This window comes from Dasypus novemcinctus, chromosome 10 (genome assembly GCF_030445035.2).
Source record: "Dasypus novemcinctus isolate mDasNov1 chromosome 10, mDasNov1.1.hap2, whole genome shotgun sequence".
Lineage (NCBI taxonomy): Eukaryota > Metazoa > Chordata > Mammalia > Cingulata > Dasypodidae > Dasypus > Dasypus novemcinctus.
The window spans coordinates 572,248-597,500 of NC_080682.1; the positions used below are offsets into that span (position 1 = coordinate 572,248).

The 25,253-nt window shown below is 53.3% G+C and overlaps 2 protein-coding genes across 9 annotated transcripts in view; one reads left to right on the top strand and one right to left on the bottom strand.

Annotated features, from left to right (window-relative positions):
- Window positions 1-17,382, bottom strand: part of DEAF1 (DEAF1 transcription factor) — a 56,624-nt gene extending 39,242 nt beyond the window's left edge. For all 4 annotated transcript variants that reach the window (XR_009187450.2, XR_011649818.1, XM_012525645.4 and 1 more), the window contains exons 1-2: window positions 16,687-17,382; window positions 14,401-14,498 (exon numbers count right to left, since the gene is read on the bottom strand). Coding sequence is in view for 2 of the 4 variants with exons in the window: in XM_012525645.4 (XP_012381099.2) it covers window positions 14,401-14,498; window positions 16,687-16,975 (387 nt within the window). In the remaining 2 variants the exon portion in view is untranslated. The remainder of the gene's footprint in view (window positions 1-14,400; window positions 14,499-16,686) is intronic.
- A 326-nt stretch (window positions 17,383-17,708) lies between these two features.
- TMEM80 (transmembrane protein 80) lies at window positions 17,709-23,711 on the top strand. 5 transcript variants are annotated; one of them, XM_071217880.1, is made up of 6 exons: window positions 17,719-17,790; window positions 19,934-20,064; window positions 20,165-20,261; window positions 20,355-20,765; window positions 20,852-20,944; window positions 21,950-22,469. In XM_071217880.1, the coding sequence occupies exons 4-6, from the start codon at window positions 20,585-20,587 to the stop codon at window positions 22,162-22,164; spliced, it is 489 nt and encodes a 162-aa protein (XP_071073981.1). In that variant the 5' UTR covers window positions 17,719-17,790; window positions 19,934-20,064; window positions 20,165-20,261; window positions 20,355-20,584; the 3' UTR covers window positions 22,165-22,469. The 5 variants fall into 5 exon arrangements, with proteins under 5 accessions (XP_058160863.1, XP_071073981.1, XP_071073980.1 ...); XM_058304880.2 differs by lacking the exons at window positions 20,165-20,261; window positions 21,950-22,469 and adding an exon at window positions 22,699-23,711 and having other exon boundaries at window positions 17,709-17,790; window positions 19,934-19,953; window positions 20,352-20,765; XM_071217879.1 differs by having other exon boundaries at window positions 19,934-20,261; window positions 20,477-20,765.
- Window positions 23,712-25,253: the final 1,542 nt, after the last annotated feature.

Consider the following 25,253-nt stretch of genomic DNA (forward strand, 5'->3'; position numbering starts at 1 on the left):
CACAGCAAATGGACACAGAGAGGGGCAGAGAAAAAAATAAAAAATAAATCTTAAAAAAAAAAAAAAGATATAACCATGGGAACAGCTGGGGTGTGAATCTGTCCAAGTAGGAAAGAGGCCAGTGGCTGTCATTTTTACTCTGCCCCCAGCATGAAGGGAAGCCAGCCTGACCTGAAATCACAGTGACTGCGGGAACCAGCTTCTTTCACCGACATGGGCCTGCAGCCCTAGCCCAGGCTTCAGCCCCGCCTCTGGCAGGGAGGAGGCTGGGGGCCCTAAACCAGCCTATCCAGGTAACTGCAGCTACCTTTGGCTGAGTAATCAGAAGTCTACCGGGGCAACTGCGGTCATCTTGGACCCGCACTGCATAGACTGCTGCCCACACCTGCAGCTCCATCCCCGCCCCAGGCAGGGGAGAAAGGGGCATGAGCTTCATCAGTCTCTCTGGGCAACTGCAGTCTAGGCCTGCACGACGTGGATTATTCCACACAGCTGTGACTCTGTCCTACCCCCTGGCAAAGGAGAAAGTCGAGAAAAGCTTCATCTGTCCCTGGGGCAAGGAGGGCAGCCTGAGCCTCCACAGCTTATAGCACCAACAACATCCTTGGCTCCTACTACACAACCAGCAAGGGAGAAAGGGCAGGAAGCCCTAAACTAAAGAGAGAAAGTGCACCCAGAATAAATACTCTAGTAAGCCAGATGCCAAGACACCAAGAAAAAACTACAATCCACACCAAGAAACAGGAAGCTATGGCCCAGTTAAAGAAGTAAGATAAGCCTCCAGATGACATAAAGAAGTTGAGACAACTAACCATAGATGTTCAAACAAATCTCCTTAATAAATTTAAAGAGATGGCTAAAGAGATTAAGGATATTAAGAAGACACTGGATCAGCACAAAGAAAAATTTGAAAGCATAAACAGAAAAATAGCAGATCTTATGGGGAATGAAAGGTATAATAAATGAAATTTTAAAACATTGGAGTCATATAATAACAGATTTGAGGAGGCAGAAGAAAGGACTGGTGAGCTTGAAGAAATGGCCTCTGAAAGTGAACATACAAAAGAACAGATGAAAAATGGAAAAAATTGAACAAGGTCTCAGGGAACTAAATGACAGCAAAAGGTGTACAAACTTACATGTCATGGGTGTCCCAGAAGAAGAGAAGGGAAAAGGGGCAGAAGGAATATTTGAAGAAATAATGGTAGAAAATTTACCTTAACATTTTTTGTGATTTATGTATCTTTAAAAAAAAAAGACAATTTAATAAAAAGAATAAATAAATATATCTAAAAGAAAATTTCCCAATCCTATTGAAGGACATAGATATCCATGTCCAAGAAGCACAATGTACTCCCATCTCAAAAAATCTGGATAGACTTACTCTAAGACACATACTCATCAGAATGTCAAATGCTAAAGACAGAGAGACTTCTGAGAACAGCAAGAGGAAAGCAATTCATAACATATAAGGGATACCAAATAAGATTACATGCTGATTTCTCAACAGAAACCATGGAGGCAAGAAGACAATGGTCTGATATACTTAAGACACTGCAAGAGAAAAACTTCCAGCCAAGACTCTTATATCCAGCAAGACTGTCTTTCAAACATGAGGGCAAGGCAAGCAGACTTGGCCCAGTAGTTAGGGCGTTCGCGTACCACATGGGAGGTCTGCGGTTCAAACCCCGGGCCTCCTTAACTCGTGTGGAGCTGGCCCACGCACAGTGCTGATGCGCGCAAGGAGTGCCTGTGCCACGCAGGGGTGTCCCCCGCATAGGGGAGCCCCACACGCAAGGAGTGCGCCCCGTAAGGAGAGCCGCCCAGCGTGAAAGAAAGTGCAGCCTGCCCAGGAATGGCGCCGCACACACGGACAGCTGACACAGCAAGATCATGCAACAAAAAGAAAACACAGATTCCTGTGCCGCTGACAACAACAGAAGCGGACAAAGAAGACGACGCAGCAAATAGACACAGAGAACAGACAACCGGGGGGAGGGGAGAGAAATAAATAAATCTTTAAAATAAAAAATAAAATAAAATAAATTGAAAACATGATCACCAAACTTATTTGGAAGGGTAAGGGGTCCTGAATAGCCAGAAATATCATAAAAAGGAAGAGTAAACCCTCATCTCCAAATTTTAAATCATATTACCTAGCTATAGTGGTAAAAACAGCATAGTACTGGCCTAAAGACAGACACATAGAACAGAACCAAATTTATGGTTCAGAAACAGACCCTCACACGTATGGTCAAATGATTTTTTTTTTTAAGATTTATTTATTTATTTCTCTCCCCTCCCCCCACCCCGGTTGTCTGTTCTCTGTGTCTATTTGCTGAGTTTTCTTTGTCCACTTCTGTTGTTGTCAGCGGCACGGGAATCTGTGTTTCTTTATGTTGCGTCATCTTGTTGTGTCAGCTCTCCATGTGGGTGGCACCATTCCTGGGCAGGCTGCACTTTCTTTGGCACTGGTCTGCTCTCCTTACGGGGCGCACTCCTTGCGCGTGGGGCTCCCCTACGCGGGGGACACCCCTGCGTGGCACGACACTCCTTGCGGGCATCAGTGCTGCACGTGGGCCAGCTCCTCACGGGTCAAAGAGGCCCGGGGTTTGAACCGCAGACCTCCCATGTGGTAGGCGGACGCCCTAACCACTGGGCCAAGTCTGCCGCCCTGGTCAAGTGATTTTTGACTAGCCTGTCAAACCCACACAGCTTGGGCAGAACAATCCATTCAACAAATGGTGCTGAAAGAATTGGATATCCATAGCCAAAAGAAGGAAAGAGGACCCCTATCTCATACCTTATCCAAAAATTAACTCAAGATGGATCAAAAACCTAAAAATAAAAGCAAGAACCATAAAACTTCTAGAAGAAAGTGTAGAAAACATCTTCAAGACCTGGTGGTAGGTGTTGGATTCTTAAAGGAAATAAGAGGAGGACTGAGATGGACTACTGATGTTTAATGTAGGCAGCAGATTTAATTAGCTTTACGGTAAAAGTGTGAAAATGTAGAGTGGATGGTAACACACAGTAAGTAACAGCTAGTTTATAAATGGGGATATGATAGTTTATAAATGGCAGTCTAGGTAAGCAAATGCCAATTGACAAAATGCTAGAGAATAGTCTAGGAACTGAACAGCACAGTAAACCAAGAGGTGGATGAGAACTGTGGTTGATAGTACAGATGCAAGAGTGTCCTTTGTTAGCTAGAACAAATGTACATCACTACTGCAGGGTGTTGGGAATGTGGAGAAGCATGGGAAAAATACAGCTGCAGTGACCTATGGACTGTGGTTAGTAGTAATAATAAAATATTGCAGCTATGCGAAAGATGTACTGTGTTGATAGTGAGGCAGTATGGAAAATGTGAGCCAAATGTACACTATGGACCTGGTAACAATCAGATGATATTATCTAATCTGTAGCAAATGTTCCACCACAGTGTGTTATGTTGATGGAGGGGTATTGTTTGGGAATTCTGCACATGTGCATGATTGTTTTATAAGTTTACAACTTCTGTCATAAAAAATATATTTAAAAATAATAACAGGGTAGGTTGAGGGGAAAACACCAAATGAAAGATAAGGACTCTCATTAGTAGCAAGTTTTTGACAATATTCTTTCATATTTGTAACAAACGTCTCATGACAATGCAAGGTGTTTGTGGAGGGTTGATGTATGAGACCCCTGTATGATGTTATGCATGTTCGCTTTGTAAGTTCACAACTTTTACTATACACTCGTTTATGTATGTTCATATATAAATGATATAAAGATAATAATAATAGGGTTGGTTTGGTGAAAAATACTTTGGTTAGTAGTAATATTTTGACAACAGTCTTAAATCATTAGTTAAAAAAAGGTTTAACAACGATGCAAGTAATTGGTGGTAGGGTGAGTTATCAGAGTCCTGTATGATGTTACATGTTTGTTTTGTAAGTTCACAACTATTATTATATACTAATTGTTTATGTATGAGTGATATACTTCAATAAATTAAAATAAAAACTTATGGGATATAGTAGACAATGTTGATGGAAACTTATAGCACTGAATGCCTATATTAAAAAGAAGAAATAAAATCAAAGACCTAATTAAATGTCTGGAAGAACTAGAAAAAAAACAGCAAACCATTCCCAACATATGCAGAAGGAAAGAAATAATGAAGATTAGAGCAGAAATAAATAAAATTGAGAATAAAAAAAAAAAACAGTGAAAATAAACAAAACCAAAAGCTGGTTCTTTGAGATCAATAAAATTAACAAACCCACCCCTAGCTAGACCAACAAAGAAAAAAAGAGAGAAGATGAAAATAAATAAAATCAGAAATAAAACGGGGAAGTAATGACTGACCCCACAAAAATAAAATGGATCATAAGAGGATATTATGAGAAACCGTATGCCAACAAACTAGACAACCTAGATGAAATGGAAAAATTCCTAAAAACACACTACCTACATTGACTACAAGAATTCAAGAACTCAATAAATCAATCACATATAAAGAGATTGAGTCAGTCAGCGAAAATCTCCCAAAAAAGGAAAGTCCAGGACCAGAAGGCTTCACAGGTGAATTTTATCAAGTATTTCGAGAAAAATTAACACCAATTCTGATTAAACTCTTCCAAAAAATTGAAGAGGGAAAATTACGCAATACATTTTATGAAGCCAAAATCACCCTAACACCACAACCAGATACAGACACCACAAGAAAAGAAATCCACAGACCAATCTCTCTAATGAACATAGATGCAAATATTCTCAACAAAACACTTGCAAATAGAATCCAACATAATAAATAATTATACACCACGATCAAGTGAGATTTATTCCTGGTATTCAAGGGTGGTTCAATGCAACAAAATCGATTAACATAATACATCACATTAACAATTTGAAGGGAAAAAAACACAATTATATGGATCAATGCAAAAAAGGCATTCAATAAAATCCAAGGTTCTTTCTTGATAAAAACACTTGGAAAGATAGGAATAGAAGGCTAATTTCTCAATACGATAAAGGGCATATATGAAAAAACCACAGCCAGCATCATACTCAATGGGGAAAGGTCGAAGGCTTTCCCTCTAAGATCAGGAACAAGACAAAGATGCCTGCTGTCACCACTGTTATTCAATATTGTACTAGAAGTTCCAACTAGAGCAATTAGACAAGAAATTTTTAAAAATAAACGGCATCCAAATAGGAAAAGAGGAAGTAGAACACTTGCTATGAGCAGGTGATATGATCTATATTTGGAAAATTCTGAAACGTCCACAACAAAGCTACTTGAGCTAATAAACAAGTTCAGCAAAGTGTCAGAAACAAGATCAACATGCAAAAATCAGTACTGTTTCTGTACACTAGTACTGAACAATCTGAGGAGGAAATCAGGAAAAGAATTCCATTTACAATAGCAACAAAAAGACTCAAATACCTAAGAATCAATTTAACCAAAGATATATAGTACCTACATGCAGAAAACTACAAAATGATGCTAAAAGAAATTTTAAAAGACCAAAACTAATGGAAAGGTATTCCATGTTCATGGATTGGAAGACTAAATATCATGAAGATGTCAATCCTATCAATCCTATCTAAAGTGATTTACAGATTCAATACAATACCAATCAAAATTCTAACAGCCTACTCTACAGAAATTGAAAAGGAAATTACCAAATTCATTTGAAAAGGAAAAAGCACCCACATAGCCAAAAGCATTCTAAAAAAGAAAAGCAATGCAGGCGCACTCTCACTGCCTGACCTTGAAGCATATTACAAAGTTACAGTGGTCAAAACAGCATGGTTCTGGCATAAAGATAGACGAATCAGTCAGTGGAACAGAACTGAGAGTCCAGAAATAAACCCTCCCCTCTACAGCCAACTGTTTTTGACAAACCTATCAAGTCCATCTTACCAGGACAAAATACAGTCTCTTCAACAAATAGTGCTGGGAGAACTGGACATCCATAACCAAATGAATGAAAGAGAACCCCTATCTCACTCCCTATACAAGAATCAACTCAAAATGAATCAAAGACCTAAATATAAAATCCATGGCCATAAAACTTCTAGAAGAAAACATAAGGAAACATCTTCAAGATCTTGTGGAAGGTGGGCATCTCTTCAATTTTACATCCAAAGCTCAAACAATGAAAGAAAAATTAAATAAATGGGGCCTCCTCAAAATTAAACACTTCTGCACCTCATAGTACTTTGTCAAAAGGGTGAAAAGACATGTGACTTAATGGGAGAAAGTATTTGGAAATCACTTATCTGATAAGGGTTTAATATCCATGCTATATCAAGAAATGCTACAACTCAATAACAAAAAGACAAATGACCCAATTAAAAAATGGGCAAAAAGACTTCAATAGACATTTGTCCAAAAAAGAAATACAAGTGGCCAAAAAAGCATATGAAAAAATGTTCAACATCACTAGCAATTAGGGAAATGCAAATCAAAGTACAATGAAATGATCATTTCAGGAAGCGGACTTGGCCCAGTGGTTAGGGCGTCCGTCTACCACATGGGAGGTCTGCGGTTCAAACCCCGGGCCTCCTTGACCCGTGTGGAGCTGGCCCATGCGCAGTGCTGATGCACTCAAGGAGTGCCGTGCCACGCAGGGGTGTCCCTCACGTAGGGGAGCCCCACGCGCAAGGAATGCGCCCCGTAAGGAGAGCCGCCCAGCGTGAAAGAAAGTGCAGCCTGCCCAGGAATGGCGCCGCACACACGGAGAGCTGACACAGCAAGATGACACAACAAGAAGAGACACAGATTCCCGTACCACTGACAACAACAGAAGAGGACAAAGATAAAAACGCAGCAAAATAGACACAGAGAACAGACAACTGGGGAGGAGAGAGAATTAAATAAATAAATAAGCCTTTTTAAAAAATTATCATTTCATACCTACTAGAATGGTCACTATTAAAAAATTGGAAAACCACAAATGTTGGAGAGGATGTGGATAGGAATGCTTATCCACTACTGGTGAGGATGTAAAATGGTACAGCCACCGTGGAGGACTGTTTGGCAGGTCCTAAGGAAGTTAAATGTTGATTTGCCACGTGACCAGGCAATACCATCGCTAGGTGTACACCCAGAAGAACTGAGAGCAGTGACAAGAACAGAACCTGCACACTGATGCTCATAGCGGTGCTGTTCACAGTTGCCAAAAGACGGAAACTACCCAGGTGTCCATGTACACGTACGACAGTGGTTGAAAGGGAAAATCCAAGGCCAGGTATATTACCAGAAAGAAAACCAAAAATATATAACATGGGACAGTACAGCATAGCGAAACCTCGTGTGAAATATGAATACGGATAATATTGCATACAAGACTTCTTCTTTGAAACTGAACACATATAATTAATGTTATGAGATGTTAATATCAGGCAAAAATACAACTAAATCAAATACGGACAGTAGTATATAATAATATGTTACTCTTACAGTAAGGATAAAAAAAGTAAATATACTAGGTGAAAGAAAACTAGACAAAAGGTACTAGATATTGTTTGATTCCATCTACATAAAATATAAACTCAGTAAGTTAGACGGAAACAGAAGAGCAGCTGTGTAGAGCAGGGGAAGCACAGCACTATGAAGAGGTGATTGCTAAGGGGCAGGGCTTTTTTTGTTTGCGGTTTATTTACATCTACTAATTTATTATTACTGAAATAATGAAAATGCTCTAATAATATGACTGAAGATGATGAATGAACAATTATGTGATTATATCAAATACCACTGATTGTACATTTGGATGGGCTGTATGCTTTATTAATATATATCAATAAAACTGACCAAAAAAAAAAGGAATAAAAAATAAAAAGTGACCAAAAAAGGAGTGGTTCACCTTTCTTAAAAACATCTCGGGAAACGGACTTTGGCCCAGTGGTTAGGGCGTCCGTCTACCATATGGGAGGTCCGCGGTTCAAACCCCGGGCCTCCTTGACCCGTGTGGAGCTGGCCCATGCGCAGTGCTGATGCGCGCAAGGAGTGCCCTGCCACGCAGGGGTGTCTCCCGTGTAAGGGAGCCCCACGCGCAAGGAGTGCAACCCTGAGGAAAGCCGCCCAGCGTGAAAAGAAGAGTGCAGCCTGCCCAGGAATGGCGCCGCCCACACTTCCCGTGCCCCTGACGACAGCAGAAGCGGACAAAGAAACAAGACGCAGCAAATAGACACCAAGAACAGACAACCAGGGGAGGGGGGGGAAATTAAATAAATAAAGAAATCTTAAAAAAAAAAAAAAAAAGAAAGAAAATTAAAAATAAAATAAAATAAAATAAAAAAATTAAAAAAAAAAAAACATCTCTAAAAAACAGAGAAAAGAACAGGACAAGACAATGCCTGAGTCTGTGGCCTGAGCAGAATGGTGCAGTCACACATAAACTCAACTTAAAGAACGGTGTTCCGCTAACACACCCAACTAACAAAGAGAACCCCAACTCCTGCCTGAGCAGCTCTGGCGCGGTTGCAGGTCTTCAGGGAGGGTCTCCGAGCAATGACCTAGTGCAGGCTCCCTCACCCCCACTGTGGCAGTTTGATATTATTGATGAATTCCAAAAAGAAATATTGGATTATGTTTGTACACTGATCTTCTCCTCTGGGCATATTAGATTACTTTGGATTCACAGGTTTACTTAAGTAATTATGTAAACCTCTTGTGCCTGTAGGGCATTGAGTCCCCAACCTTTGGTGATAAAAGGCATGGCCAAGGACAGAGCTGAGGGAGTTTGATGTTGGAGTTTTGATGTTGGAGTTGGCTGCTGAAGCCTTAAGCTGGCGCCGCGGGAAGTAGGCTCACAGAGGAAAGAGAAGCCAGCCCAGGAAGAGAGGAACCCTGAGCCCAGGAAAAAGAAGCCTGAGGAAGAGAGGCACCCAGGAAGCCCGATCCCTCGCAGACGTCGGCAGCCATCTTGCTCCAACACGTGGAAACAGACTTTGGTGAGGGAAGTAACTTATGCTTATAGCCTGGTCTCTGCAAGCTCCTACCCCAAATAAATACCCTTTATAAAACCCACCCATTTCTGGGAGTTTGCATCAGCGCCCCTCTGGCTGGCTGACCACTCGCGTTCCATCCACAGCTTTCGAAGACCTCCTCAGGAGCCACCCAGGCCCTCCCGCTGCCCCCACTGCCACGTGGGCTGTTCCATGACCGCTGCCCTCTTCCTCAGGGCTAGCCCTGTGCTTGTGCCCACTCCGTTAACTGCTCAGAGGCCCCACAGCGAGCCGGCCAGTACCCACCCCACGCCCCTGCTGGAGCGCCGACACCCCACTGCTGCCTGCGAGGCGCAGCCTCTGGCCAAGCCGCCTAGCGGGCGCTGCTCCCCAGAGGCCTGGCCGCACAGCAGAGGTAGACCAGATGGCCTGGGGGCCTGTCCACCGCCAACCTTCTGCAATTCTCTAACACTTTAAGCTTTTAAAGAGTAAAACACCAACTAAGGCAAAGTGAGAAGACAATCTTTTCTTATATTTTGAAATGTCACTTTCATGTAGGTCCAGAATAAACAAAAAAAATGCCTGCAACTCAACCACAAAAAGATCAACAAGCTAGTTTTTTAAAATTTTTTAAAAATGATTTATTTACTTATTTATTTATTTCTCTCCCCTTGCCCCCCCGCTCCGGCTGTCTGTTCTCGTGTCTATTTGCTGCATCTTCTTCTTTGTCCACTTCTGTTGTCAGCAGCACAGGAATCTGTGTTTCTTTTTGTTGCATCATCTTGCTGGGTCAGCTCTTCGTGTGGGCAGCGCCATTCTTGGGCAGGCTGCACTTTCTTTCGCGCTGGGCGGCTCTCCTTACGGGGTGCACTCCTTGTGTGTGGGGCTCCCCTGTGCGGGGGACACCCCTGTGTGGCAGGGCACTCCTTGCCGCAGCAGCACTGCGCATGGGCCAGCTCCACACGGGTCAAGGAGGCCCGGGGTTTGAACCACGGACCTCCCATGTGGTAGACAGACGCCCTAACCACTGGGCCAAGTCTGCTTCCCATCAAGCTAGTTTTTAAAACGTGCAAAAGTGGGAAACAGATGTGGCTCAATCAGTGGGTGCCCGCCTACCACATGGGAGGTCCTGAGTTTGGGTCCCAATGCCTCCTAAAAAAGAAAATGAGCAGACGCTGCCCCCACCACAACGAGCAGGTGCCACAAGCCGGCAGACGCCACAGCCCGTGGGGAGCAGCAGGGGCTGAGGCTGCTGGGTCCCATCCTCATATGGGAAGTCCCAGGTTTGGTTCCCAGGGCCTCCTGGAGAAGTTGAGCAAACAATGAGCTCACAGAAGCATCTGGGAGAGGGGGGATAAATAAAGAAAAATAAAGTAAGTAAATAAATCTTAAAAAAAAAAAAAAAGCAGTAACCTTTAGGGAAAAAAATGGGCGAAAGTCTTCAACAAGCACCTCACAAAGAAGGTAATATGAATTGTCAAAAAGCGCAGGAAGGGAAGTGGATGTGGCTCAGACGACTTCCCCTACCACAGGGGAAGTCTGTGGTTCAGTCCCCGGTTCCTCCTGAAGAAGACAGAGAGCTGGTGTGATGGGCAGGTGCAGTGAACTGACACAACAAGAGACACAAGAAGGAAAATATGATGAGACACAACAAAGCAGGGAGCAGAGGCTCCCGGTGCTTCCTAAAGACAAGCAAGACAGCGAGCTGGTGCAGTGGGAAGGCATGGCGAGTTGACGCAACAAGTTGACGCAACAAGAGATACACGAAAAAAAAAAACATAAGAGACACAACAAAGCAGGGAACGGAGGTGGCTCAAGCGTTTACGTGCCTTCCTCCCACATCAGAGGTCCTCGGTTCAGCTCCTGGTGCCTCCTAAAAAAACAAGGAATACAAGAGACACCACAAGTGCAAACAACGAGGGGGTGGGGAGAGATAAATAATAAAGAAATAGCACAGGAAAAGGTCTCAGCATCCTTAGCCACCTGGGAAATGCCAATTAAACCACAGTGAGATAAAATTTCATGCTGACTAGGATGGCTAAAATAAAATAAAACGAATGTTGGCAAGTGTGGTATTTTGAGTTATTTACAAATTTCAAAAAGAGAGATTATGTTTGTAAGCTGGTCTGTTTCTGTGGGCGTGATAACCCTTTGACTGTATTAGATTTGGCTGAGACGCCTGAGTAAACTGTTAAGATTAGGGTTTGATTCAACCACGTCATTACAGTGCGACTCAGCGTCGAGTGCCAGCCCCCTTGGGGGGCTGATAAAGCCGACTCTCACACAGAAGTAGACACAGAGAAGATACACAGAGGTCCTGTGGCCCTGTGAGGAGACACGAGCCTGCTAGTCCACAGGTGACTTTGTGAAGAAACCAGAGCAGCTAAGCCCAGAAAGGCAGGAGCCTGAGCCCGGCCTCCAGGTGAGGTCGGAAGGAGCCGGTACCACCGAGCCCTACGAGGAAGAGGAGGGCTGACCCCTCGCAGAGCCACTGCCTGCCCTCTTGCTTCACCACATGGCAACAGCCTTGGTGAGGGAAGTAATTTATGCTTTATGGCCTGGTGCCTTTAAGCGTCTACCCTGAATAAATGCCCTTTATAAAAGCCAACGGAGCTCTGATACTTTGCACCAGCACCCCTCTGGCTGACTAATACAGCAAGCATGTAAAACTGAAACTCTTCCTCTTTGCTGATGAGGAACTGCTTGGCAGTTTCTCAATGTTAAACACACGTGTACCCTCTGACCCATCAATTCCACTCACAGACATTAAGCCAAGAGAAATGAAAACCTACGTCTACAGAGACCTGTGCAAGAATGTTTATCATACTCTTAATTCACCAGCGTCAAAAACTGGAAACCAACCAAATGTCCACCTACAGGAGATGAGATAAAGAAAACGTAGTCTCTCGGTCCACTGGGCTAGACCTCAGCATCTAAACAGCCTTCTGCTGGGAGACTCACACCTGGGTGCACCTCAAAGCACGACGCTGAGCGCTGAAGCCAGACAGCCACACACGCGTGCAACTCCAAGGACGTGAATTTCTAGAAGGGGCCAAATGAATCTACGTTGACACAAGTCAAAAACTGGCACAAGGCACGAGGGAACTTCCTGGGGTGATGGATGTAATCTGATTCTTATTTTTGTGGTGGTTATGTGGGCACATGTAATTGTCAAACTTCATCTCCCACTTGAGAAATGTGCATTTGATTGACTTATACCTTAATTTTTTTTTAAAGAATAAGAGTATTTTTTAAATGTCACCTTTGAATCAGGAGAAGTCAGAAGAATTTCGCCATGGAGCTGGGCCCCTCACACTCACACGTGCTGGTGCCTGTTTGCCGTGGCCTGGAGGCCCCCCACCCTCAGTAGCTTCTCAAGCAGTAAAGACGTACAGCTCTGCTGGAAGCGTGAACGTGCTGCCGCTGCTGGAGGAAGCTTTCTTAGAAAGGGAGGTGGGAATGTGCAGATACTGAAGACCCCGCTCTGCCTGTTGTAAGTTTCAAACAGGAGAACAGACTCTGGTCTGGAGGGCAGGGGCAAGCCAGTCTGGAGCCTCTCCAAGGGCCACAGCAGAAAGCACAGCCCGGGCAGGGTACAGCGGGACCGCGTGTCCTGGGCTGCTGGGAAGGCCCCGGGCCCGCAAGGAGAGGCCTACGTAGACAGCCTCTGGTCACTGCCCAGCACTGGTGCAAGCTGGGTGCGTGTGACGTGCATGGAAAACACACCAACTTCCTCAAAGTAACCCCCTGGGGTCAGTGCTGGTCATCAGGGTTGAGAGATGTGTCTCCTGCTCTTGCCAATCCTAGTGACTACAAACTTGCTTTTGGGCACGGGACCACGGCTGAAAAGTACAACCCACAGCTCTGGCAAACAAGCCCGGGAGATGGACCCAGCCCCCTGCCTCAGCCACTCGGCGGCCAGCCTTCCTGCCTTCGTACCAGACTGTCCCCGGAATTCACAGAAGGCTGTGGGCCTTAGAAACAGAAGAGGCTGGTGCAACATCATCACAAGCAGCTCTTAAAACGCGACCGTCAAAGGACGGGGGTGACTCGTGCCTGAGACGCAAGAGGCCCGCCAGCGCACACACTGCGCTTGTCCAGAAGCGCCCGCGGCCCACGGCTCGGCAGGTGGCTGTGCCTTTCTACATCGAACCCGCCGGGACCTGGTTCCTCCAGGACCCCGCGCTGCCGCTCCTGTCGGGGTGCCCTCCCCGCGCCCAGCCACCGGCTCAGCCCTCGCCCGCTCTGTGGGCTGGAGACCCGTCCTACCCAGGCAGACAGGAGGGCCCACGGCTGCCACTTCACTCCAACCCCGTGGGTCCACAGCACACGCAGGGTGAAAAGAGCCTCTGGGACTGGGGCGTTTGCTGTTCACCAGACGACCTTTTCCACACAAAACGCACAGGATTCCCGCAAGGGGGAGACCCACATGGGAAAAGGGCAAAGGGCCTCACCTGACCTCATGCACAGGCGTTTTCACAAACAGCCGCTCCGTGAGCGCGGGCTGGAGGGAGTGTGGCCCTGGCACTGCCGAGGCCAGTGGAACCCAGAAGTGCAGTGACCCAGAGAGTCACGGCGACATCACGCTGCGCAGATCTGAGTAACTCCAAAGCCCGGGATACCGCACTTCCGACACAGCAGCCACCAGCACGCGGGGCCACTGACGCTGAACTCAAATTACTGATGTCAAAAGCCCCCAGACACACTGAGCACTGGCTGCACGTGGTTTCGGCCACTGTGCTGGATGACACAGACACAGGACACGCCCTCGCCAGGAAACGCCACTGGACGGTGCTGCTGCAGCCGGGAGGCCGCAAATCTGGCTTCGTGCTGCTGCAGGGTGGCCCGCCAGGACCAGCACCGGTGCTCCCTGCCTCCATGCCAGCCCGGCGCCCCAGGAACCCCCACTCTGGGCCCAGGCGCCCCACCCAGCCCAGCTCCCCAGCAGAGGCAGCACCAGGCGAGGGGCACGGGCACCGCTGGACAGGGACTGGGCGGGCATGACAGGTCCCCACTGCGGCCGGCCTTTGTGAGGTGCAGTGAGTTTCACAGGGAAACCCGGAGCCACCCAGCCAACACCGGGGCTGCGACCGCAAGAGCCAGGCGTGGCGCAGCACTCTCAAGTGAGCGCAGGGCCACGTGGACCAGAATGAAGCCAGAGCCAGACCCGGACCAGGCAAAACCGCAGCGAAGTCTCATCCCACCGGACAGGCGGCCTGCAAAGCGGGCAGCGCCCGTTTCTCACGACCACCTGCTTGCCCTCGGGCAGAGCTAGCTGCACTGGGCCTCCCCCAGCCCACCAGCTCCCACCCCCCTCCCCGACACAGCGGCCTGGAGGGCTCCTCCCGGTGGAAGGGCCACCGCCGGGGCTTGCTGAGGGGCCGTGACTCCATCAGGGCGCCGCGGGCCCCCAGAGCCCCCGAACCACACGAGGGCCCAGGAGCGGCTCACCAGAACGTGCCCGGAGATGGACGCTGCGTTCGCCACCGACGTGGTGAAGACGTTGTCTGCGGAGGCGCCCACGTTGGCCACGGTCACTGTGGTCACCTCTGAAACAGAAGGCACCTGACTTAGCAGGTGGCCCCGCCGGGTGACCACATCGCCTGCAGCCTTAACACCCCTCCAAGAGCGGCCCCGGTTTCTGGACCCTTGTGCCGTGGCTACCCCTCCAGGAGGGCAGGGCCAGCCTTCCACGCGCAGTGAAAAGCTGCCCATGACAAGACCAGATGCCTTCCCGCCCCCACAGTGCCACGCCAAGCCAGACCTGCCGGGCTCTGCTGGACCGCCTCTTTGCTTCTCTCCTTCTTTCTGGAAAACCATAAAGCACAGAGGTTCGGGGAACGCTGTGCATCCGACTGGCGTCCGCTGCCGCTCAGCTGTGGTTATGAGCGGACAGCAGCCCCCACTGGTTTCCACCCTCCCCCTTCCCAGGCCCCCCACCCGGCCCACCCCCTCCCAGTCTGGGTTCCCAGCGGTCGTTCCACCTCCTGTACTGCCGCGGTCCTGGTCCCACTGGGCGACCACAGCCTCTGTCCTCACTGCCCCCTGCCCACACGGTCTGACAGGCAACCTGAAAGCGCCTCCGGCCTGCCGTGCTCGTCGGTGCCGCTCTGCCCACCCCTGTACCCCCGCCCATGGCGTGGGGTGCAGCCCTCTGCATGTAGACAGAAAGCAGGGGGGACTTCAAAGGTCGGCGGACGAGAAGGGAGCAGCTCCCGCCCCCCGCCTCCCTCCTCCCGCTGCTGCAGGTGCACTGGACGCCTCCGCTGCTGTCGCCCCTTCTCTGCCCAGCGGCCTCTGCCTCCCATCACTGTCGAGTGCGCATCCACCGTTCGGCTCGGGCACTGCCCTGGGAAACCCTTTCCTTGGGCTCCTGGGCTGGGTAAAGAGCATTCTAGAATGCCCTGTGTCCAGAACTGCCCGCCATGTAGTAGGTGCTCAACGGGGCGGGGTGGGTGGACCCTGCACGGACCCATGACCAGTGTCCTAACCACGCCCTTCTGTGTCCTACCGGGCGGTGGGCACCTGCAGAGCCGGCCACAGTGGGCACCCCCCACGTGCCAGGCGCAGCGGGCACGGCTCAGCCTAACGAGCGGCCAACCTGGCAGCTGTGTAGCATTGGTCATTCATAGCAAAAAGATTTTAAATGCCTTAACACGGCAAAACACAACTGTAGAACTTCGTATTTGAAAACGCACAACAAGACGCTTCTCCAATGTTGTGAAAACATTTACTAAAAGAACAAAAACCTGAAGGAAAACTTCACCGTCCTAAATATTAACACCAGACCAGGGTCTAGCAGGGAAAACTGCGCACATGACGGACCCGGGCCCCCTCACTGGGCCACACAACACAGGCAAGGGGCTGAGTGGGTGCCGCAGAAGGAAGCACAGCAACGACTCATGGGGAGCGTGTGGGCTGCCCCAGGAGTGCGACTGGATGTCCTTCCAAGGGTGCCAGCAGCCATAGAGGGGTGGGCTGAAGCAGGAGGGGCAGCCCCCGTGGGGTCCTCAGGGGGCCTCTGAGAAGCCAGCGGGTGGGGACGGGTGCGCTGGGCGGGGAGGCCTGTCTGGGTCACACTTCCAGCACGTGGCTGCTGGGGAGGCCCTGCCCCTGGACGGTGCTTACGCGGCGGGAGTCACTGGACTTCCCTCAACGCACAACAGGATGCCTTTAGCAGCGGACAGGGCACGTGGGGCCCCCACGCGCCCTCCCCCTGCAGGAAGCTTGGCACGCATGCCGCCGGAGGGAGGGGGAAAGAGGGGCAGACGGGGCGGGGTACACGCTGCCCCAGGCGCAGGCCGGCCCTCTGCAGGCTGCACGCCCACCTGGCCTCTCCCGCACCCAGCCTTCAGGCCACACCTGGCTGGTCTTTCGCACCTGGGGCACGGCGCACCTGGGGCACGGCGGCTGAGCAGGGGCGCGCCCACCTGCCCTCGGCATCCCCAGGCCCTGCACGTGAGGACCCCTGCTGACATGCCTTGCCGCCAGCGCCCAGGATGGATGGAGAGGTCATGCAAGGCAGGGCAGGAGCCAGGAGACGAGAAGGTTTGGCCCCGGCGCAGGGTGAGATAAGCCGGTCGGATGCTGGGCTGGACAGTGGGCCAGGTGTGAACGCAGGTGTGCAGGGAGGACAGGTCACCTGGGAAGGGTGTGTGGGAGAGGAGCTAGCGGGCCACTGCGGACAGGTGCGCGGGGCCAGGTGCGCGCGTGGGGCAGGCGGCGGCGGGCACTTGCCTGCGAAGGCGGCGGCGGCCGCGGCCTCGTCGGGGCCGGGCAAGGCCTCGGCGCCCATGTCCATGTGCCCGGGCTCGGCCGCCATCACCGCCACGGCCGTCACGCGCCGCGTCTCGCGCTCCGCCTCCGAGTCGCCGTCCTCCTCCGAGTCCTCGTCCCTGCTGAGCACCGGCTCCTCCGCTTCGCCTCCCGCCGCGGCCGCGGCCGCCGCCGCCACAGCGGCCGCGGCCGCCACCGCCGCCGCCTCGGCCAGGCCCAGCTGCTTTGCCGCCGAGTCCGAGTCCTCCATCCGGACTCCGCCGAGCCCGCCCGAAGGCGCCGTCCGAACCGCCCGAAGCGCCCGCCGAGCCGGGCCGAGGCCGCCCGAGGCCTCCCGAAGCGCCCGCCGGAGCAGACACTGCAGCGATACCAAGCAGTCGGCCGAGGACGGCCGAGGCCGCCCGAAGACGCCCGTCGAGACGAGCCGAAGATAGCCGAGTCTACCCAGAGACACAGGCCGAGCCGAAGCCGCTCGAAGCGCCTCGCCCGAACAGAGCCGAATCGGCACGCCGCCGGCGAGTAGAACCGAGCCGAGCCGACGGCCAATTCTCCAGAACCGAGAAGGGCCGAAGCTCCCCGAAGAGAGGAGCCGAGTCAGTCCGAATTTGTCCGAGCGTTTCCGAGCGGTTCTGTCTGGACCCTCCTCAATTCCTAGGAGTCTGAGCCAGCTGCCGTCCCCGGCCTACAGCAACGACCGGCTCTGAGCAGACTCTCGCCGACCTCCGACGCAGCTCCGCCTCGCAAAGAAAACAGTGCGCAGAAGGCTGCGCCCTCCCCCTCCGAGAGCGGGGGCCGAGTCCGCCCGAGGTCGAGCCGAGCTCAGCCGAATGCACCCGAGCCTCGGCTCCAGGCCGCCTCCTGTCCGAAAGTGCCCGAGCGCCGCCGGACGGACTTCTCGGGCCTCGTTCGCGGTTCGGCTGTCAACTCCGGAAACGCTGGTCCGTCGGGCTCTTTCGGGAGAAGAAGCGAAAATGGCCGAAGGGACGCGAACGGCGCGGGGCCGAGAGGCTGCCGGGATCGCGGCGGACTCGGTGGGCGGGGGCAAGATGGCGGTCGCGCGGCGAGGTGAGACGCCGCGGGCTGGCGGCGGAGCCTGCGTGGGAGGTTCTGGGTGTCATCCCCGGGAAGGGGGCATCCCTCAGAGGGTCTTGTTTTGTTTGGGTGTGGAAAAGCCAGCTGTTCGTTGTCACAGCTCGGGGGGGGGGCAGTTATTCAGGAGGTCGTGCAGCCATCACCACAGCGCAGCTCCGAGCATTTTCGGCGCCTGCAGGCGGGCCGCGCCCGGCGAGGCGCCTCGTCCCCCGTGGGCGGTCGCCGGCGTCCGGGCCGGTCCCTGGGGGTGCGCCTGGGAGCCGAGCTGCGCTTCCGAGCGGCCGCCGGGCTCTCGCCTCCCGCGCCGGGCGGGGTCGCCGCGGAGGGGGCGGCGGGCGAGGGCCGGGCGGGGCCGCCGGGGCTGCGGCTTCGGGCACCTCGGGAAGGCGGGCACCTGGGGCCGCGCCCCGCCTCGGCGAAGCCCCCCGGCCGTAGCCGCCGGCCTCCCGCGCACCCTCCCGTAGAGCGGCGGCCACCCCGGGGGCGGCGGCCGCGTCCTTAGCCTGGGACTTCGTTTGTCCGCTGCAGCTTTCACGGATAAGAAAGTCCAGTTTCTGACCCTCGGCTGTCGCAAACTAGCGATCCTATGAAGGAAGCAGTTTCCTCTTACTTGTGTTTTGTTCAGTGCTCCCTTGCCACTCACGTTCCAAATTACCGTTTTTTGTCGAAGCTTTTCGGTGAGTGGGTGTAGTTACGGATTCTCCTTTGGTAAAAAGCTAGGTTTATACCAGAACAAGATCTCTTCGTACACCCTGCATATTACCTCAGGAAAAAAAGTTCTCTTTTACTTCCACATTTAACTTATGTTTGGGCACACCTGTTCACAGCCTCCTTGTTAACAAAGTAATCATTAACAAAAAATGCAAGTCCTAACAGCCAAGACTGTATTTAGTCAGAACAGCACATCTGATCATAGCTACCCTTTATATTAATAGTTTAAGTCCTATTTCACTTAAAATTCTTGCACCATTTTTTTTCTGAGCCCCTCGGTTTCCATCTATAACAGTGGGCAACTGACAAAAGAGCTTTGACTTCCTTCAGAACCTTCAAAGGAAGGATTAGGAAGAAAAAAAACCCCAATTAAGGTGAAATCGACCCAGATAATGAAGGTATCTGGGTAGCCTAGTTCTGGCCCGGCCAGGAAAAGCACGGATCAGGTTAGAGAGTGCCCTGCCTGTCACATGAGGTGAGTATATAACAAGCCACCTGTGTGCCCATCGCCCTCGCATGTGCCACCTCTTCTAGAGGCTGAGTTCTCGCCGCAAATGATCAGGCACAGAGGGCCGGGCATCTGCCAGAGAAGTCATGGCGTTTCCTCAAAAACTCACCAAGGCCAGAAGTTCCAGTCCTTCCTGCGCTGGATTGATTATAGGGGAATTGGAACAGAAAAAATAAAACAGACTTCAGATCCAGCTTGCTATCCTTGCTGCCCAGTTATGTGGCTCAAGGCTCTATTTATAGGAGGACTTTCCCAAAACTCTAAATTTTTATTGATGTATTTACACATGTAGGGACATACGTGTATCACAAATATGCAACTAATGTGAGCCTCTTTGAAGACAGGAAATTTAACAAGTCACGTTGGCTCCAAAAATAAATGAGTTGCTTCAGATACAAAACCTTGGACTTGAAAAAACTATTTCATGTGGGAAAAAGGCTCTGCTTGCTCCACTGGAACTCACCGTCATCACCAGATCAGGAAAAAGTGGAGACTGCTGTGGGGAGTCAGACGGCCCAAGAGATTAAAACAATGGATTGCTGGCTTAGAAATTATATTTTTAGAGAGAGATTTGGAGTAATGAATATAATTCCAGAGGAAAGCAAACGTGCATTATCCATTGTGGAAAAAGATTTGTTATAAACCCAAATCATAAACCGCCTTCTTCTGAAAGCAGATGGGTGGCAGCTGTGCAGAAACCCCGGAGGTGAGGAAGCTGCGGCTGCACTGCACGCCACCCCTTCCCCCTTCCCCCGCAGTGTGGTTCTCCGCCTCCTCGAGGCATGGATGCAGAGGCCCGCAGAAAGTGCCTGCTTCCCTCTTTCAATAATGTGAGCAAAAAAGGAGAAGATAGCCGGGCCCCGCTCTGGCCTCACTGGTGGGCGCTTTCTCTTTCAGGGAGAGCCTCCTCCACGATGGTATCCTGCTGCTGTGTCCTCTCCCCTGGGCCCCGGGCTCTGCAGGACCCTGAGCTGAAGTGATGGCTCCCCAGGCAGCCCCCTCCCCGCCACCTCCTTGAGCTCTGCCTGGTAATCCCTGCTCTTACTCGGGGAGGGGGTTGGTATCAGGTTGGAGCACTTCGCCTCCCAGCTGCTCCTTCGCCCACCTGCTCTGCCCACCCTGCGCCAGCCCACCAGGAGGCACTGCCACCCGACGCAGCAGGAGGATGAAACCTGGTCTCGTTTCGGCATAAGTGTTCCGTCTACAGAGCTCCAGAAAGTTGCCAGTGGGTATTTGCTCCCCCTCCCCACAAAAGTGATACATTTTCCCAAAGAAAATGAAAAGTCATTTTTTTCTTCCTAACTTGTAACTGAAGCAGGATCAGGCCTGGCAGCACCCGGGAAACCCCAAGGCAGCAGCTGGCAGGGGTGGGGACGATGGCCACACCTCACCCGCCTGCCCGGTGGGGGCCCAGCCTCACCCCAGTGCCTACCCCAGCAGCAAGGCAGGAGCAGGATTGGAGACGGCCCCCCAGGAAGGCAGGGAGCCGGCAGGCGGCGGCGCTGGCAGCAGGTCTCCGTGGCCACTGTGGGTGCTGGTCTGCGAGGCATGAACCGGGCTGAACGGGGAGCCAGCGGGGAGGGGCCCGCAGCAGCAGGCTCGGCCGGCCTCCGAGCAGCCCTTAACCCGCGCCAGCGCTCCTCGGTGCCTCTGCAGATGCTCTTCTGCTTCAGCGGGGCGTATTACGCCCTGTACTTCCTGGCTACGCTGCTGCTGATCGCGTACAAAAGTAAGTCACGAGCCACAGGCCACAGGCGGGGTCTCTGTTGGCTCCCGCACGTAACGCGCGTTCCGCTGTGCTGCTCCGTTGCCCAGGCCAGGTTTTCAGCTACCCGCATGCCTACCTGGCCCTCGACCTGATGCTGCTCTTCGTGATGGGCGTCCTGGAAGCAGCTCGGCTCTACCTCGGTGAGTTGCTGAAGCCCAAGGCGCTTGGGACCGGAGCTGCTGTCCTCAGTTCCCGACCTTGAGAGGGTGGTCCTTTTAGAACACGGCCCTCCGAGGCTTTTTTTTTCCTCTTCTCTCCCCTTCCCCACCCCTCTCTTCCCAGTTGTCTGGGCCCTGAGTCCATTCACTGTGCGTTCTTTTGTGTCTGCTTACATTCTTGTCCGTAGCACCCAGAATCTGTGTCTTTGTTGCATCATCTTGCTGTGTCAGCTCTCCATGTGTCCGGCGCCATTCCTGGGCAGGCTGCACTTTCTTTCGCACTGGGTGGCTCTCCTTACGGGGCGCACTCCTTGCGCGTGGGGCTCCCCTACACGGGGGACACCCCTGCGGGGCAGGGCACTCCTTGCGCGCATCAGCACTGCGCATGGGCCAGCTCCACACGGGTCAAGGAGGCCCGGGGTTTGAACCTTGGACCTCCCATGTGGTAGGCGGATGCCCTATCCATTGGGCCAAATCTGGTTCCCTCCCAGAGGCTTTTGATTTGTCCTGCCTGTCCTGTTGCTTCCCAGGCTTTGCCAGCATTGTTAACTGTGGTTTAGTTTATTCAAATCCAGCTCAGCAATCAAATCTAGAGTCCAGAGTTCCCTGTTCCCCGCCTGCTCCTCCCCCTTCCCCTGGCCTCAGCAGGAGAAGGGCTTGGAAAGCTCCCCCAGCCCCCCAGCCAGGAATGCCCTCACCCCCCACCTGAGGGCAGCGGGAGCTGGAGGGCTGGCAGGGTGCACCCAGCCACCCGCCCAGCTCCTGGGGCCTTGGCGGAGGGTCACCTGGGGGCTGCGAGGCTGGGGCTCCCTCAGCAGGAAGCTAGCCTGGGGGCCCTCAGTCTTGGTCGACTCCCTTTTCCTCGGTGGCACAAGCTGTCCGGAAGTATGTCGGGTCATTTCCCGCCTCATCCCTCGAGAGCTGTCGCCATGCCCGCCATGCCCGCCATGCCCGGCCCAGGCTCATCTGTGTTTTAAATGGAATCAGGTTGCACACAGGGTCCTGCTGACGTGACCTGGAGATGCTCCTGCCAAGGACAGCGGTCGCTGTGTGTGGGCAGGGGCCTGTGCCAGGCAGCTCGTTTGCCCAGGCACCACTGGCCCGCGCGGCCGTCAGCACCGGAGAGGGGCACTGAGCCGACCTGGTCTGTGCTCAGGCAGGTGCGGTGCTTACCTGCACACGGGGGTCCTGGAAGGAGCTAGAACTCCCACAGGCCCACCACCGGGTCCTGGCTGGTGCTGAAGGGCCTGTCCCTCCTCTCGTGATGGAGACAACAGTGCCACGCGGAAGGGGCTTGGCTTCTGCCCCACCCGCCCACCTGGGGCTCCCTGGCCTCCTGGGCTCCGCTGCTGGTGGCTGGGAGAGGGCGTTTTCCACAACTGACCCGTTTTTGTGTAAAGTATGCCATTTTCTTTTGTATAAGTCTGCATGGAATTTTCCAGAGCAAGCCTTATTGAGCCCAAAGTAAAATATTTTTGAAAGTTTTCAATAAAGTCCCTTCAGTCCACTTAGAATTGTGAAAAAGTGGCAAGAATGCAGCTGGAATCGCTTCTAGACAGACTTCCTCGCCCACCTGCCCCACAGGCCCAGAAAAGTAAAACTAGAAAACTCTGGCTCCGCGGCCCTCACCCCGAGGAGGCCGCGCGTCCCTGCATGCTGTGCCCTGGGTCTCGCGTGTGGTGGTGCTGGGAGGCTTCCTGGCCCCTGCACACCTTCACGGCGTCCCTTCTCTCCAGGCGTGAAGGGCAACCTCGTGGAGGCGGAGCTGCCGCTGGCCGCTGGCCTGCTCCTGACGGCGGCCAGCGCCCTGCTCTGCGTCCACTTCCTGTTCTGGCAGACGCTGGTGCTGAGGGTGGACGTGGCCCTGGGCGCCGCGCTCCTGGTGCTGCATGGCCTGGAAGCCACCCTGCAGGCGGTGGCCACTGCCGCCTTGGTCAGCTAGGCGGGCATCTGGCCCGGGCCCGTGGACCCTCGGCGGCCCACCCGCCCCGGCCCCTCCACCAGGGCCAGCTTTCCTGTTGACCCATCCCATCCTCCAGCCCTAGGTGGCTTTGGGCAGTTGATGGGTCTTTTTGAGGGAGGGGAGCAGGAACCAGAGCAGCGGGGTGGAGGGGTCAGGCGTCTCCCTGGGGACAGACAAGGCCCCACCCCCGGTTCTGCCTGAATGCCAGGCGACGTGCCCGCCTCCCGCTGCGGTGAGAGTCTGGCCCGAGCAGCCCGGCTGCACCCGCACCCTGGCCCCAGCGCAGTGGAGACGCAGCAGGCCGCGGCGCCCGTCACACCCGCCCAGCCCCAGCGCAGCCCCTCTGGCTGGCCTCCTCGAGCCCCCCGCCCTCCACCCTCCACCTCTGCGGCCTGGCCTGCGGGCCCAGGCGAGGGCGGCAGCTTCTCCGCGGTCAGGCCTTTCCTGACAGTTCTCTGCCCTCCCGATTCCCCTGTGGGGAGGGGTGGGGCGCCGAGGCCACAGGCTGTGCTGGGCCCTGCCCCTGCCAGGGAGGGGGTGGACACCCGCCACCGCCTGTCCCTCGGCAGAGCCTGGAAAGGGCTCTTGGAAGGGAGCAGGGAGCAGCCCGCCCGGGACCCCCGACACGCCAGCACCTGAAGAGCCCCTGGAACGTGTCCAAGCTACTGTTTTCCAGAATGTTTCCTGCATTGGTGTCTTTTTTTTAAACTTTATTTTGTATGTTTAATTGTTGAAAATATAAACAAAAAAGAAGAAACCCTGGAATAAAAATGTACATTTCTCAAATATACAGTATACGTGACTTTTTTTTTTAAGTTTCTGTGCATTCTTTTTTTATTATCTTTTTTGAAGACATATAGATCTCACAAAACAAACTTTTTTGACTCATACAATATGTTATACACTGTATTTGGTTCCTAGTAACGCAGTCACATGGTATTTGCCCTTTTCTGTCTGGCTTGCTCGCTCAACATCACTGGTTTCTATTGCAGGTTTTCTATGTTTGGAGTAACATTAAGATCAAATATCTAGATGCTTCCTCTTCATACTTTTTAAGTGTTCATCCTGAACATTTCCTCCTAGGGCCGCCCCCCCTACAGGGACGTCCCTGTTGGGAAGAGCACCTGCGCGTGTTCTAGACGTCAGGGCCCCTGGAGCAGGGACCCACGCCCCTGTGGCCTGGCCCTGGGCGCCTTCGGGGTGCACGGCCGAGCACGGGAGCCAGTGTCCCCCGACCACCCACCCCCCACGCAGACCTCCAGGGCCACCCCGCGCCGCCCCGCGCCCTGGCATGCTGGGGGCTGGCCCTGGACTCCCCCTGGCACCCCTGCCTGCGGCCACAGGGAGCCGGCCGCTCACCGACCTGCAAGGCCCCAGGCTCCCCGCGGCAGGAGCCGGGCCAGGGCCTGCGTGCTCAGGGATCGCCAGGAGTTGGTCGCTCCTGCGACTGGAGGCTGGAGGGGCCCCCCCGCCAGGGCAGCGCCTCTTCCACCTTGGCCCACGCCCTGCCTGGGAGTGAGGTCACAGGAAGCTTCCTGCCCCCCACCAGGTTCACCTGTGACCCCCCTGAAGGCAGGAAAGGAGGACTGGCTCGTGGGGTTGTGGGGACTGCAGGAAGGGGCACCCCCTTTCCCCGGGAGCTCCCCAGGAAGTGCGCCTGCCAGCCCAGGGCAAACCCGCCTGCCCTGCCCTGCCTGCCCGCCCTGCCTGCCCGCCCTGCCTGCCCTGCCGGCATGGGCGGGGCCTCCTGGGACCCTGGTGAAGAGGACTTTGTTGCTTTCCCAGCCACCCCCACCCACTAGGCAAAATGGCTGCAGCCTTTGGGTTCCTGCTTGTGCCTGGGGGTGCCTGGGGGTGCCTGGCCGTGGCACAGGCCTGCCCCTCGCCTCCTCCACTTGCTCCTTGCCTGGCGGCTGAAGTCTGCCTGGCTCTGGCTGCACCAAGAGGTGGAGCAGCTGGGGTGGGCAGGGGGCATCTGCAGTATTGGGGTCCCAGCCTCGCTTCCCTGGGGGACAGCGAGAGCACTCCTGGTCTGGGCCTGGAGGGGGCACTTCAAGGGGAGTGCTATCTCCAGAGGGGCCCAGAGCTCCCCTGCCCCGCCTGCTCTCCTGGGCTCGAGCCCCCACCCTCCCATTGACCACGCCTACCTCAGGGGGCGCCCAGGTCCGCTGGACATGGCCCAAAGGAAAAGATTCTAGGGGCTCCTGGCTTGAGGAGGGCACCCACACCCGCGGGCTGCTCAAGGCTGGGGGGCCGCCCTCTAGTACCCACTCAGTGGCTGGACGCCGGGGCACACTTGGCTGTGCCTCCTTAGGATGGGACGCCCTG